The following is a 15,529-nucleotide window of genomic DNA, read 5'->3' as shown; positions in this document are numbered from 1 at the left end:
GGCAGTAAATACATGGCAGATAATTATGAAATACTTAATCAGCTACCTTCGACTATATTTTAGTACGTATTTATAAATACGCACTTGACCCATGGGCACTACATACAATGACAAACAAGCGTGACCAAATCCTCATGCATTGAAAAGGATTGGAACTCTTTAGATAAATATCATCAAATTTAAGTATTGATTGAGTGGCAAATTATTACGCATGGAGGGATTCCAAATTTGTAATAAGTCATCAAAAACAACATTTTGAAAGTATTTGCCAAGGAAAAAAATACTTATCGACGGATATTTACAATATAATCACAAAGTTGAACAAAATAGACAATTTTGCTGTACAGCCTCCCGTTGTTTGTATTCAAATGTACAGAAAGAACACCCGCTATGTCTACAAGCTGTTATGGCAGCGCGGAGGTGGTCATGTGCGTATTTATAAGTACGTATTTATAAATATAGTCAAAGCATACTGTTAATAGACTTATATTCCAGAGTAGAGCATGATGGTTACAATGTTGTTCCTGCAAGCTTTGGCATATCTAGACGAGTCGACAACAGATCTTCAGTCACCCAATAAGGCTTCGCTGGAGAGGAAATACATCCCATTTGACATTTGAAATGTAAACATGCAAAGTGAAAATTGCGCTCCAGATTCAGAAAGGCTCATGTGCCAATTTACGACAAAATGTCCGATACGTTCCCTCTGATTAGGTAATATTAAGGCATGGATTTTATACAAGCGGCGTATTACACATCAGAATAAATACCATGCATTAGAAAAAAGTTTTAATACAAATCCAGTGTTGCACATAGGTTTCGAAATTGGCCTCACTTTTCACATACGAGGATTTGATTTCAATGAAAAAAATACACACGAAACGTTTTCCCAGCAACGCTTTGTTGAGTTACTGAAGAAAATTAATGTTGTCACACATACAATGCAAAGCAAGTTTTGCATCCCAGACGAAAACATCTAGTAATAATTTGGTTTTCATAGGAATAAAATATTCTGAATACACTTTAGGTTACATACGCCTTATAGAATACGTGAAACTACACCTCCTGTTTTGGCAAAATCACTAATGATTTTCTGTCCGGAAATACGTTCAAATAAGCCAAATCGCTATTGTAACTTCCGGTTTTTTTAGGACACTTTGCCCTTTGACCTATCTGGAAAATTCGGGTTTTGTGCGTACAAAATATAATTTAAAACGTGTTACTAGAATAAAAACAAACTTAAAAAACATTATTATTAAATGAATTAATTATTTAGATATTTTTAATGATAACATTATGACAATAATAAATAAATTATTAATAATTACAGCAATTTTCCCGATAGGTCAAAGGACAAAGTGTCCTAAAACTGCAAAAACTGTCCCACAATGCATTGCAAACTTCCAATGCCGATTGGGCTTATTGTTCATTTTCTCTTGGGGAATATATTTACTCCTGGATTTATTACAATGTAATTCAAGTCAGCACAAGAAAAATACCGCCAGATCCGTTTTTATGTCACCAAGATCAATTTTACGTTAGTCTGCGGAATTCAGAAGAGTTCAAAATTCAGAAGAGTTGCAACAGCTAATTTTGCCTGAGCAGTCAAATGTTGCCTAGCCAATTGGTTGTAACCCATAATATAGTCAGACACTGTCTGTAGCATAGCCAATCCAATGCAGTGAGACTGTAAACATTGAAAAAATGCCAAATTTGTCAAACTGTGGTCCTTAATGTCTAGTTATAAGGTATACCGGACACAATTTTAAATGTGGGCAAAATTGCAAAATTGTCCGGTTGACCTACTACCAAAATGATCGGCACGTGTGCGCTTGAAGCATGAAAAACAACTGGAATTTCAATGCTGATATGGGCAAAAATAAGGATAATTGTGGCATAAAAAGGGCAATCTGAAGATTAATATCACAAATTTGGTCAGGTCGTTCATTGGACAGGATGGTTTGACGCTGATCTCGTACGTATGGATAGGCGCTATTTTATAGACTGCCTGTGTGAATTGTTTTGAGTGAAAATGCACACATTTTTTAAGGCAGATGTAAAATAATGAGTTTCTTTATGTCAACATTATTGTTTATTTGATAAGAAACAATGGTATTTATTCCTATACTCGTCACCATTTTATTTTAATTACTATTACAGTTTGAATTATTCATTAGATTACCTACGCCTGTCCTATCGGAGAATAGAGTACATTTTGAAAAAAAAAATATTCTTAGGTTACACTGATATAAATTTACTGTCATATCTTAATCATATTTATAAATGAGATTCTACATTAACATTTCATTCAAGCACACTCGCAAGCTGCTCTTTTTTCAATATTAAAATCAAAGATATGTACCCTATAAATATCAAAGATACTTTGTACACAAAAATATCGGAATGTATAATCAAGCTTACACACACGGAAACCTACCCCCATTCAATAACCATTATATTGGTATTAGAAAATACACCTAAATTATAATGACCAATCAAGATAGCAATAGGAAATGTCATTTTAGTATCAAAAAGGAACAACTTGAAACACAGTTGCTACTATTATAGATATTTGTTGGGACACTATTTTACCAAGAGCAGCAGTCACCAGAATATTAACTAAGCTCATCTTCAAGGTCACATGTTATTAAACCTTATATGCTAAACAATCATAGAATGACCTTTGCATGTGTTGGGCAGCAAACGCATGTTCAAAAACTTGTGGTCAAATTGTTAAATATAGGTTAGTGAACTGTGTCATTGTAGATGATACATTCTGGCTTATATGTTCTGGCATATCTTTGGTAAATTTTCCAATATGAATATATCCTTCCATTGTAACAGTGCAGCTGGCTGCCGTGTAAGGTTCATCATAGTGTTTGCCTTCCTTTACATACGTACGTTAAGTATCCGGACTATGCACGACATGACAAATGGTATATTGAATACCAGTATGATGTATGATCACCAATTTTTGTGTCGCAGACGCTGAATACGGATTTATAAAGAAGCCAAAATCATCACACTGGACCATGAATTGAACCTTGTGGGACTCCATAATACCTTTTAATCATACCATTTACCTTGCGTATAAATGAACCGTCAGTCACAGAGCGTAGTATGTATAATGTACATTTGTTTGTCGGTACCCATCCTTAAATACCTAGGTACAATATCCTGGGCTATATATATGCAGCATGTCAACCCTGGGGGTTGAACCAGAAGGTTCCTGGTGATTTTGATACCAATACTTTTAAACATTACAACAATTCCTCGTTCGGATTTGTAGAGTGGGCTGGTACTAATATGCTGCTCTTCCATGATTTTAAAATAAGTTCCATGATGACTGTTGAAAACATTGCTTACAAAATCTAGTTTTGTACACAGATCAGCATTTGAATATATCATAGCTATTATTTGTAAGAGGCATTTTCACTATCCAGAATAAACAAAAATACAAAATCAAATTCTTCTTGCGTTCACAAATTGTCTCATGTTATCTTGAAACACCGCGAATTTCTGTCTGTTGAACGTGGTAGCGAACCGCAAGAAAATTTATGTAGTCCTAGAGCAGCATAGTTGAAAGAACAGTGGGGATCAACAAGTTGACAAAAATCCATGCAAGGCTCAATAAGTGGCCAGTCTTTGGTGCATTGTGGCGCTATGATTGAACAGAGAAATAGCGCCGCCTGTGGATGACAGTGAGTCCATGGCTCTATCGTGGTCCACGTTGGGGGCACTATAGATGAGGCGGATGTGGTGTTATAAGGGAGAATGTTTTTGCATTCTGGAGGCAGGAACTGTGACGTACAAGTCATACCTGTAGGTAAGAAACAAAACAAAAGTAACAGGTTATATCACATTATGCATAAAACTAAAACTTAAAGAGACATGTATTATTTCGTCATTTGGTTTGATTTTTTTTTCCTTTGAGATCAAACACTCTTATGAAGAAAATGGGAAGGGAATCTGGACCAGGACCAAGTGACTCAAAGATAGCACAATACACTCCACAGTGGCATAGCGCGAGTCAATCAATGGGGTAGGGGTACAAGTGGTTTGTCGCCAATTTTCCTACGGTTTTTTCTAATGTTCAAATCAATGGGGGGGGGGGGAGCACGTGCCTAACGACCCCCTCCCTACTACCCGCCACTATAACGGTACGTCACTCATTACTTCCATGAATTTACGCATGATGGCTGGGTAGCTTATGACAATATTAATGTCTTTCCGGTTTTAGTCTTATGCGCCCATGTATTAATAGTATAATGTAATGATGATTACAAAATGTACTTACCATTATGCATTAATAATGATTCATCTTCTTGTGCTGAAAAAGGAATGATAGATGGAAGGCATCATTAATATGATTGTTGCGTTACTTATTTGGGTGCGGTTGCTCTACATTAATCTAAATGGCATTTGAGGGACGACTTTCGCTTCTTGCAATTGCGCCACATGATATCTGCGTGACTTTCTTTATGCGATTGTTCTAACGCACGTTTGCGCAGCGTTACGGGCTTTGCCTTGTAATCGGTGGATTGCGAGTTCGAGCCCCGGAGGTGCCACCGCGTTGTGCTCTTGGACAAGGCGCTTTACCTTACTTGCCTCTCTCTACCCAGTGGTGAAATGGGGAGCTCTTTGAATATTGTCCATTGAGCGCCGCCCAAAGATATGAGCATGTCTTGGGCATTGTATGGCAGCTGACATATTCTAACGACAGCGGAATGCCATTTTGATCCTGCATTTGGTTATAGGACTCACAAGATATTAACAAAGCCAAAGAAATATAAGTTATCTTTATATTGCAATGTATTATGGGATGAGTATACTTACGAAGCTCGCAATTTATTCCATAGTAGACATGTGAGTCTTCTGTTTCAGGACATTGACACCAATGGTATGACATCCCATAATGCAAATTGCTCACACACGTACCGCCGTTTAGACATGGGTCTTTGTCACATGGATCCGGGATAACTAAATAATAAGATCAATATCAACTTAATACTTAACATCATTAATAGAAAAATACGTTTTTAACCTAAATAAAAATAATAATACTTATTTATTCCCAAACATTTGCCATATGGATCCTGGATATCTAAATAATAAGATGTAATAAACTCAATACTTCATTTAATATTAATTGTATTTAGCCCTAAACTTACATAATACAGCATTAACACTCACACTTCCAAATATTGGTAACTCCCTGAGACTGTATACATAAGGGGCAGCGATAGTCCAAGGAAACTTAATTCTACATCCATAATGTTCATAATAATTATTTTATTATCTCTCCTCAATAATTTGCCAAAAATATCAATCAAGAGGCAGTAGCTAGAACGAAATGAATAAATTTCCATAAAATGCAAAACTATCAATATCTATGATTTATAGTTGCTAACAGCTTGTCCATAATTTCAATTAACCACTCATGTCTTTGTACAGGTTGATTTTGCCATCGTAAAATATATATCTGTTTAATGGCGTCGTTTTCAATTTAATATTAATGTTAATACCAGACTTAATGATGGTTTATGTTAATCTGTAACAAGTAGACATATTTGTACCAATGTATAAAAAAAGTGGTTGTTAATTTACTTTAAGAACTCGAGTAATAAATATAAATAATTATGTCATTAATAGCAAAACGATATATCTGTTAGGCGTAGTTAAACAGCAGCGATCAACACCAACAATTGCTATTAATTAATTCATTCATGTATACCAAATCAAACAGCATAATACGAGGGGCGGTCAATAAGTTCGTAGAACAAGGTATTTGAAAGAATACTAGCCAATTTCTTTCTATCTCACTCTTGAGCATGGTCACTGCAAACCTTAATGCACCCGTCGCAATTTTCTTGAAACCTTTTATGTCAACAAAATGCAAGTCTTCCGATAGCTCCTTGAGCCACTCTTCGGTAAAGGCTTGCCAGCATTGATCACCAGCAAACCTGATATTATGAAGGTAGGACTTAAAATTCTAAAATGGGCTTCACTAACTGGAGGCCATGCCTTAACCACAATGTGGTTACTTTAGTTAACTGACCCCTTTGTCGTGAATGGCAGCATGACACACAAAGAATAGCCTACAGGACACAATCCGAGAACAGTCGCATTCCTACCATCAACCTTCTTCACATGATGGCATGCCTCAATTCTGCTATCAAAATTGTATGATATATGCCTATGATTGTACTTTCATTTGGCAAATGATCTGTCATCAAGACTCAGAAACAGCGATGAAGACCTTGCACTATGGTGACCGAGTGATGATCTTCTTAGGGGTGCGAGATCCAGGTGCTTCCACTAAGTGCACTCGTAATTCCAGTGATTATTGTATGTCTTATCTCCTTTAGCCACATATAGATTAAACTTGCCTCGGTCCTCATTCTAAGTGTATAGATGGTGTGGACCTGAATATGTCAATTAGTATCAATTTTGTACATGAAGATTCTGGGACCACATCTAGAAGACACCCTGGAATACCCAATGTTAATGGATTAATGTTGAAAACACGTTCATCCGAGTTGTCATATTTTGTGGCTATCTCATCTTTCTTATTTGGCTCTTTATCATTATCAATGTCACTGTACCAGCACGTATATCATTAGTGGTGACGTCAGCAAGTCTTTTTGACCTTGGATGATCTTCAAGGACGCTCATTGCATTCATGAACTCTAAGAACCATTTCGTTGCTGTTGAATACCAAGGACTTCATTACCATTTACAGCAACTGTACATTGTTAAATTTCATTTGAGTTTTCACCGCCGTCCGGAGAAATTTCCATAATGACCCTGTATTCCCTTCTGGTAGTACTTGTGAATTCATGGAGGTAGGCTTCCTCTGAAGAGTGTCCTACCCACATACGGTGATGCAGAAATCTAATATCTTTGCAGTAATGTTTCGAAGGAACAAGCTTTCAGAAGAGACCAAATTCAATACCGTGCGACAAAGTAGCATACCGAGTTCTACGAACTTTTTGACCGCCCCTCGTAGGTCGGACAGGAGTAGCTGTTTCTTTCTTTCTTTCTTTCTTTCTTTCTTTCTTTCTTTCTTTCTTTCTTTCTTTCTTTCTTTCTTTCTTTCTTTCTTTCTTTCTTTCTTTCTTTCTTTCTTTCTTTCTTTCTTTCTTTCTTTCTTTCTTTCTTTCTTTCTTTCTTTCTTTCTTTCTTTCTTTCTTTCTTTCTTTCTAAACTTTCTTTCTAAACTTTCTTTCTTTCTTTCTTTCTTTATTTTCTTCCTAAATTTATCATAAATATGGAATATATTCTTTTGTAGACTTGCTGAAGTATGGTTTACGAAACAGCACATCTGTCAATAATGTGCAGAAAGACGCCTGTTTCCTAAAGAAAGAGAGTGATTGGTGAAAACAGCATCGTTTTGGGATAGTGTCATCTGTGCGAGGATGTTATGCAAAAGATATATAATTAAAGTAAATTACGGCGTGCGAACGCTATGTTGAAGGTTTGTTATGTCACAAACAAGGTTCGCTATGTCAAATATGAAATAAAGTTCTCTATGTCGAATGTTAAATAAAGTTCCCTATGTCAAATATGGAATGAGGTTAGGGTTAGAGTTAGTGTTATAGTGAGGGTTAGTGTTAGGGTTAGGTTATAATACATAGGAACGTCAAAAGGACCAGTATGCTCTGCCTTAGCAAGCGATTTAGCAGGCGATTGTTTTGTGCAGATGCTGCCAATTTACTGGAAAAGACAATTTTTGTTTACTTACTTGTGTCACAAATTAGACCCCCGAATCCGTATGGACATCGACATTGCGTTTCTCCTGATAACTCAAAACACGTCCCTCCATTTAAACAAGGTGAAGGTGTACATGATGAAGGCGCTGTAATATCATAAAGGTAGCACCCCCGGTGCGGGAGAAAAGTAGAAAAAAAACATGCGTGTCAATACAGTGTACGTAAAATAGTGCCGTGTGGTGCATAGAAAGATTGCCAATAATTATTCACATGATCAGTTTTCTCTGTAGCACTCAAATATTACACTTAGTTAAAAAAAACAAGGGCAATTTGTGCTGATGCAATTGGTTGCCAGATGCTGACAGTAGGCGTTGTGTCTATAACCGCCTTTTTCGGTTACCATGTTGGTAAAATAGTCGTCAGTGCAATAAGCTTAAAATTTTAAAAATGCACCCGTAATGAGCTTACAAATTTAGATAATGCATTTATGCTAAGGGGCCAGTTGGAGCCAAATTAATTGCTTAAATCTTGGCCAGCATGCATGCTGATCAAACAATTAGGTTTGCGTGAGCCCTGATTCACTTTAATTTAAACCTTAAAAAAGCAAACGATTAATATTAAGGTTATGACAAATAACTCGTATTAACTGATATAAATTATCAGAAGACCTGATAAACTCATGAGTAAACTGATCAAATACCTACAATAACTTTCAAACAAGATTGTGTGCGTATTAGTGAAAATCATTGATCAAACTTGATGTCTTGATTAGAGTGACATTCGTTCTACAAAGAAAGCAGTTATTCATTTCTGTAGTGTTAAGTATAGAAGCCCATGCGCCAGCTTAAGCAACTGAGCTTTAATCATTATAACACAATTAGTAAGAAACAAAAGCACTGCCAATACGTGGATTCTGGATTTTTCTACTGGAAGTCAGAATTTTGGAAATCCTTTCCTACAAGGTATTAATAGACATTTAGCATCAATCCATCTGCTTTGTTATACAGTACGCATATTGTATTGTGGGGAGGAATATTGGAGTGACTCCCATATGAGAAACCAGGATTCGCGCCGTTGCAAAAATATAATTTATCTCAGGTTAGGAAACATACTTTTATCTAGGGATGAAATCAAAACTCAAACGGTGGTTGACCGCCGGTTCCATCTAGTTTCCATTGTTTAGAACAATAGTAACTGGACGGAACCGGACGAAACAGGCTGTCAACCGCCGGTCGAGTTTTAATTTCATCCCCTATGTAATAGAAACCTTTAAGAAGTGAAAACTACTAATTTACAGAGCTTCAAGAAGTACTTAATATTAAATCATGTTTTACATGTCCAGTAATTTACTCACAGTTGGGAGTTTGGGGCATGGGGACGTGTTTCCCTCTATTTTGGAAACATAGCCAAGTCAATGTTTGTTCTTTTCAGCCACTGTAATGCTCCCGTCATGCCAAATTTTCAACACGGTCGAAAGGTCTAAACTGCGAAAGTACTGGGCATGTTAATCATAATTTACCATTTAAGTGTGAAATTAGCTGTCCTGATGAACTTACTCAAAGAATCACAAAAAATAAGTTTTTTGAAAACAGTTCATGTTTGGATTAGTCGAACAAAATAGGTAAGTCAGTACAGTATAAGAAAATTAATAAATCTGTCTTAGCATGTTGGAAGTTATAGCAAAGATGATATATTTTTTAATGCGTGAAAGCAGTCAATGCTCTCGAAAGATGCTCGCTTGCAATGGATTAAGGTCAGGCGAGTAATAGCTTGGTAGAATTAGTAGCTGAAATGCCACACATTTATCTAAAATGACAAGCTACGTCATCCAACCAGCAATATAAAAAACATACCATTTGAAGGCACTAGGGTTGGTAAAATAGTTTCTGTATATTATGATGTGTAGAAAAATATAAACAAATGTTTAGCAAAAATGATCTTAATCTTCTGGGAATAACCTTCCATCGAGAAGTGATTAAAGGGGAAAACCGCTTTAATATCTAGTCTAATGAAAAAACTTATTTAATGGCGGCGGAAGCGGGAAGTGAACGGTGGAGAAACGTCCCTATTGGCATCCCCTAATGCTCCCCAAAATATGTTTACATCAGTAAGCTTTATCGACAGGAATTCATAAAAAGATGAGTATTTCGACGAGTACGCCGTCGGTTAGCACAGTACTGGTGCAGCGGGACCCTGTATGTGTAGTCAAACTTTCGATTGAAGTGTCTCGTTCTTCATTCAGTCATAACGCAGTCAGATACCCATCTGACGAAAGCGCGGCTACTCACACAGAGACCGGCTGCACCAGTGCTATCATAACCGACCGCGTACTCGTATAAAACACTATAACCGTAAATATGCAGATTTTGAATCTAATTGTCAACTTTACATATTATTAATTCAGCCGCCACTCAACATAATAGATGATGAACTTGGAGAGGCGTCCAACACCAATTTTATTATAATTATTTATATGTTTAAATCTACACCCAAGGAATATATGAAGAAGAATATAAATTTAATGACATTATATGCCGTCAAATGTAAAGTGTATTTCCCAAAATTAAGCACCTTATTCCCAAAACTATAGATAACAAAATTGAATGCAAAATTTAAATTCATGCTCAACATTCTCCACTGCATTCATTCATTCAATTACTTACATGGGTGTAAGCTGGACGCCTCCCCTTTAAAAGAATAACAAATAATCATCAACATTTTTAAACCCAGATTCTATCTACATCATAGTATAAAACAAATGTAATGTAATACTGTAATAGAGCACCTGAGGGCGCTAATATTTCATAATTTCTTGGAAACAAACATGGGATGTAGTCGGGGTGTGTTTCATGTCTCCATCCCATGTGATTACGATTAAGGTTAGGAATCGCACAAGGTTTGGGATATGTTTTAGAGTTATTATAAGGGTTGTAGTTAGTAAATAAATGATTAGCAAATAACATTAGGAAAACCAACAGAAAAATGAGGACCGAAATATTAATACCTCACCGTGGACCCAATCGTTAACCGCATTTTAGGCTATTTGTGATTTTGGTGAAGTAACCGTGGACGTCTACGGTTGGCTGTGTGCCACGCTTGACAGGTCTTACCCACTCATTAAGACTACACAGATTGTCAATACGCGCGCAAGTTCGACTAGTCGAATAATCTAATATCATCTTTCCTTACAATGAGCTTTTCAATTCAAATTCCACACTACCCCTGTTGAAGATTTTTGAAATATCTTCCACAGGGGGAATGTGAAGTTTAAATGGAATAGCTCAATACAAAGGATTTTAGGAACGATCGAAATGGTTAACTGCCAGATAAAATAAGTATTTGATGCTGCGGTTCAATGGAATACCTCACCTGTAACTTCGTCTGTTTTCTCCGTCGATAAAAAGCAAATTGACGTCTCTGCTGACTCCGGTAAATTATCACACATCTCCTCCCAAAATGATACTAAATGTGTTACTGTCGAATCGCCCTCAGCGATCCCACTAAAACATGCCGCGCCTACTTCAAGGCATAAAGACCTGCATGGTAGGTCGTACTCAAATAAAGAGATGACCGGCATCTCCTGACTGAAGATATCGGGACACTCTGGGTTAAGAAGTGAACATAATACTAGATGAGAGTCCACGTGACATGAGGCAGTAATTAGAGGCTCAAAACTTGTGTATGCTTGGATCACCTCCTCTCCAGTGTCACCAAAGCCAAAGGGATTTGGTATTATGGTAAGGTTCTGGCTGATGATGTCTTGACATGCGGTTGTTTGTACTTCTTGACAAGCTGTATAAAGTATATTTCGAAAAATGAAGTTAATTAGTATAACTAACAAAAGACATATAAAACTGCTATGTATTGAATATACATACGTATTAATTTGACGGATAAAAATAACCTTAAACCTGAACTTAAATTATAATTTCGTCGTCAGGATCATTTAGTAAATACAACTTACTTAAGTGAGTTTCACTGCTGCCGTAATCAGGTGGAAGCTCAGAGAACGTGTCTGTAAAGAAAAAAAACAAGATATATTTGGTGTTAAGATTGGATGAAAACTTTTTTTTATTTTTCTTCAGCTTTATCCTACAGTAGCTTCACTATAACAGGAATAATTACTGAACACGTAGAATCATTGAAAAGGTACATTATCTAAATCTGTCTCTTCTTACATTTTCTTTTTTAGTTTCTTCTGCTTAGCTTGTGATTTTCCGTTTCCATGTTATTTACCGGTATTTATTTAACCCCGTTCCCATTATTTTCTAAATCTGTCCTTTAGCTTCTTTGTTTATTTGCTACTTGTGATTTCCCGTTTCCATGTTTTTTTATTTAATTCTGTTCTCATTATTTTAGGTTCTTTTTTCTTACATTTCCTGATTAGTTTCTTTCCTTCTTATGTTTCGTTCGCGTTTCATTTAGTTACTTTAACCCGTTGGCCTATTACTCGCACTTTTTTGTCCTCATTTTAATTTTTCTTTATAGTACCGCTTCATGTTGTTTATACAACACACACCTTTTTCCCCGTATTTATTACGTCCTCTCATAGCGTGTCTGCGGATGTGTTCACCCGGTATCCCGTGACCCGTCCATGTACCCTTTGTCCTTTATTTTTCCTTCTTTCCGTAATATCATGTCCACTGGTCTCTGGCTCGCAAGTCGCGTGGCTCTGCGTCGTTTACGCGCGTATTGGCGTAGTGCACATTACGCACGCGACGCCGACGCGACGCCGGCCAGCTGCAGTGACGCGCAGGCTGAAACCGATTTTCATAACAAAAACCCCGTTTTTACCCATATTTTTACTGTTATTGCAGCCAATTCTTGACCGTTTTCAACCAAATAAAATTTAAACACGTTCCCGTATATTCATCGATCTCCCGTATGAATTTGGCGACATTTGGATCGAAACTGACGGAGCCTTTATGTGCCCACATAGATAGATACATACATACATACAAACAACATTCCCCTATTTATAGTAAGATGATTGTTTTCTTCCCGTATTACAATGTTTTATTTAAAAGTTTTTGAGTCTAGCTTTATTTGATGACTCCACACGGAGCCTCTTTTGAAATGATGAAACGCTCATCTGGCCTTTATAAATAACTGATTTTACAAACCAAACTATTTTCAGAATCCTACGTTGGATATGTTAATGTCCGATAATGTCGATTTGAATTAACAATTTTTATGAAAACAATAAACAAATCATCTCATTAAAATTACAATTTAAATAACAAACACATTCAGTGATTTAAATCGCAAATAAAATCAGTGAACTAAATTGTGAATAACAACAGTGATTGAAATCCACACACTCTTACCTTCAGGATTTTCTATCTCACACGTCCTGCCTCCAAAATTTGGTGGACACATGCATGAGAATTTGGATATATAGCGATCCGCGAAACCATAACATGTTGCACCATTCAGACATGGACTACTCCTGCATGGATTGAGATATTCTGTAAGGCAACAACAACGTAATATCAAATGAATAACTTCTTTGATTTGCTGCTGAACCTTGAAAAGCAAAGACACAAATGATGTGTGTCATTGAATCTTTAGGCGACTGGCAAGTACTGAGTAAGTATCTGACCGAAATTAATTGAGTGAAAAAATGGCATTTCATTGGTCAACATATTTATTACGATAATCTGCAAGTCCATGTTATACCAACAGTGGCAAGGTGTACAAGCTGTACAAACATTTAGCGCCAATCCGGCTTGAAATATGGGAGGGAATGGCAATCGGTTTGAATTGTCAAAAAGTGGCTGGAAAGAACAACAAAAAAGGAGCCATTTTGCCGAAAGGGATCGACGCCCATGTGTACAAGTAAAGCTGTATAATGTTGTAGCAGTTACATTTATACTGTTACGTTACATGTCAATTGTGATATAATACGATATTGACCAATAAATTACAGATGCTGCAGTGGCGTAGCCAGGGGGGTAGCTTCCCCTGTGAAAAGTCTTGCCACCTCTTGCCCCCCCTGTGGGATGGTGACCACCCCGACATTTAAGAATTTTTTGTGTTTCTGACCAAATTTACATTACATTTTGCCATTTTAACCTAAAAAGCGACAATTTTTGCGAATTTATTCACTTTATGTACCATATTTCACCAGTTTAGCTTCAATATGGCAATTTTTTTGCGCGCGCGCATTTGTAATATTAACTCATTTGGTCGCCAACTTAGGTGCCCCCTTAAAATCTGTCTTGCCCCCCTTTGCCCCCCCCTCTGAAAAAGTGCTGGCTACGCCACTGAGATGCTGGATAATCAAAGACGAATGCCGAAATACTTGACCTATACCTTTAAAATGGCGTTGGCAAGATTTTTCCAGCAAAAGATGCTCCTCCCCCACTGTACCGTTTGTTTCTTGTTGTGTTAGAATAAGTAATGTATATTATATACTTACTATAATCACAGTTGACGCCGTAGTAGAAGGGAGTGCATTCACATGTATATTCCTTATAATCACCCCTACATACTCCGTCATGTCGACACGGCATAGATTCGCATTTGGAAGGCAGTACTGTTGAAAATATAAAAATATTATTCTTATCATTATTAGTGTTGTTATATTATATGATTTGTGTGCTATAAAAAGCATCTATAAGGAGAATTTGTTTGTTGAAAACATCAAAGTTGCAGGGGCGGCGACTCCCATACAACGACTAAACACTCCAAGTGGGACTCAATATAAGGCCCTGCAGGGCAAGAAAGCAAAAGTAACCTTAATGTAAAACAGTAACCTTAATGTAATTCTACTTTTAATATTAATGTTTTAAGCCTTTGCCCCTTAACTCCCTCATTCTTCAAGCTCTGCCCTCTATCGGGGGCTAATGTATAATTCAAGCTTGCTGGATATCAATATTTCGCGGTGAGTGGTTCTTTGTAGCCATGCGGGGCAAACTAGTTGGATATCCATATTTAGGGGGGGGGGTTCTTGCTGTAACGTAATGTACGTATTAAAATAAGACGAATAGTCTATTCATGTTTACGACCCAGTAAATCGTGGATGTGTGATGTGCCCCTGCAAATTGACAATATAGTGATAGTGTATGCCTACTTTTACCAGAGCGCTCTATACAGTTTCAAAGGCATGAATTTAGTTTGACGGAGCAAAATAAATGTCCGTCCCTATTTGTCAATTGTCAATTTCCGTCCCTATTTGCAGTCCCCATTTTATCTCTGATCGGCAAGAATTTAACGATAAAAACATGTAATTGGATACATACGATTTTGGCATAGGTCTCCACCAAATCCCGCGGCACAAAAGCACCTTACTTCCGGTGTCTCTCCATTTGTGTATCCTTCATTGATTGTGCATTGTCCATTGTTCTCACATGGGTTTGGATTACAAGATGCTGAAAAAACATACGCCATAAAACAGATGTTATAGCGTATTATGCGATATTATTCTGCAAAACAGGCTGTGAATGCGGCAACATAACGAAAATTCTATTTCGGTAAAACAAAAATCGGTCATGGAGTTTAATCATTAGTTTAACAGTATAACAGTATAACAGTTTAACAATAAACAAATAAGTAACTTCTTTTTGCGGAGTTAGTGACTTGTGTGAAGTTCAAAACGAACACAAAACACGAATTACGAGCACCTTTTGAATCGACTTTTTTTCATTCCAGAAAGTCACACCATAAACCATCAGTGACGTGCACCGACCCAATGCACCAAATGCACTACATACTGACGAATCCAAAATAACTAAAATCCGTTCCTTTTATGTTATACGACTGTAGAAGGCGACGCTAATCACGTTTTTTGACGTTGTCCCTGCCCGTGGCGCTCG

General features: G+C 36.9%; 1 protein-coding gene across 17 annotated transcripts in view; it reads right to left on the bottom strand.

The window, feature by feature from the left end:
• Window positions 1–3,246: 3,246 nt before the first annotated feature.
• The window catches only part of LOC140162407 (uncharacterized), a 334,104-nt gene continuing 321,821 nt past the window's right edge, over window positions 3,247–15,529 (bottom strand). For 13 of the 17 annotated variants that reach the window (XM_072185622.1, XM_072185610.1, XM_072185612.1 and 10 more), the window contains 10 exons: window positions 14,957–15,085; window positions 14,134–14,250; window positions 13,040–13,180; window positions 11,677–11,727; window positions 11,082–11,504; window positions 9,566–9,598; window positions 7,745–7,858; window positions 4,837–4,980; window positions 4,298–4,330; window positions 3,247–3,820 (listed from right to left, as the gene is read on the bottom strand). In XM_072185622.1, coding sequence (XP_072041723.1) covers window positions 3,492–3,820; window positions 4,298–4,330; window positions 4,837–4,980; window positions 7,745–7,858; window positions 9,566–9,598; window positions 11,082–11,504; window positions 11,677–11,727; window positions 13,040–13,180; window positions 14,134–14,250; window positions 14,957–15,085 — 1,514 coding nt within the window. In that variant the 3' untranslated portion in view covers window positions 3,247–3,491. Of the gene's footprint in view, window positions 3,821–4,297; window positions 4,331–4,836; window positions 4,981–7,744; window positions 7,859–9,565; window positions 9,599–10,375; window positions 10,400–11,081; window positions 11,505–11,676; window positions 11,728–13,039; window positions 13,181–14,133; window positions 14,251–14,956; window positions 15,086–15,529 lie in introns of those variants that run through there. The other 4 variants (XM_072185611.1, XM_072185613.1, XM_072185627.1 and 1 more) reach the window with 4 other exon arrangements.

This window comes from Amphiura filiformis, chromosome 10, assembly GCF_039555335.1.
Source record: "Amphiura filiformis chromosome 10, Afil_fr2py, whole genome shotgun sequence".
NCBI lineage: Eukaryota > Metazoa > Echinodermata > Ophiuroidea > Amphilepidida > Amphiuridae > Amphiura > Amphiura filiformis.
This window is presented reverse-complemented; position numbering and strand designations above follow the sequence as displayed.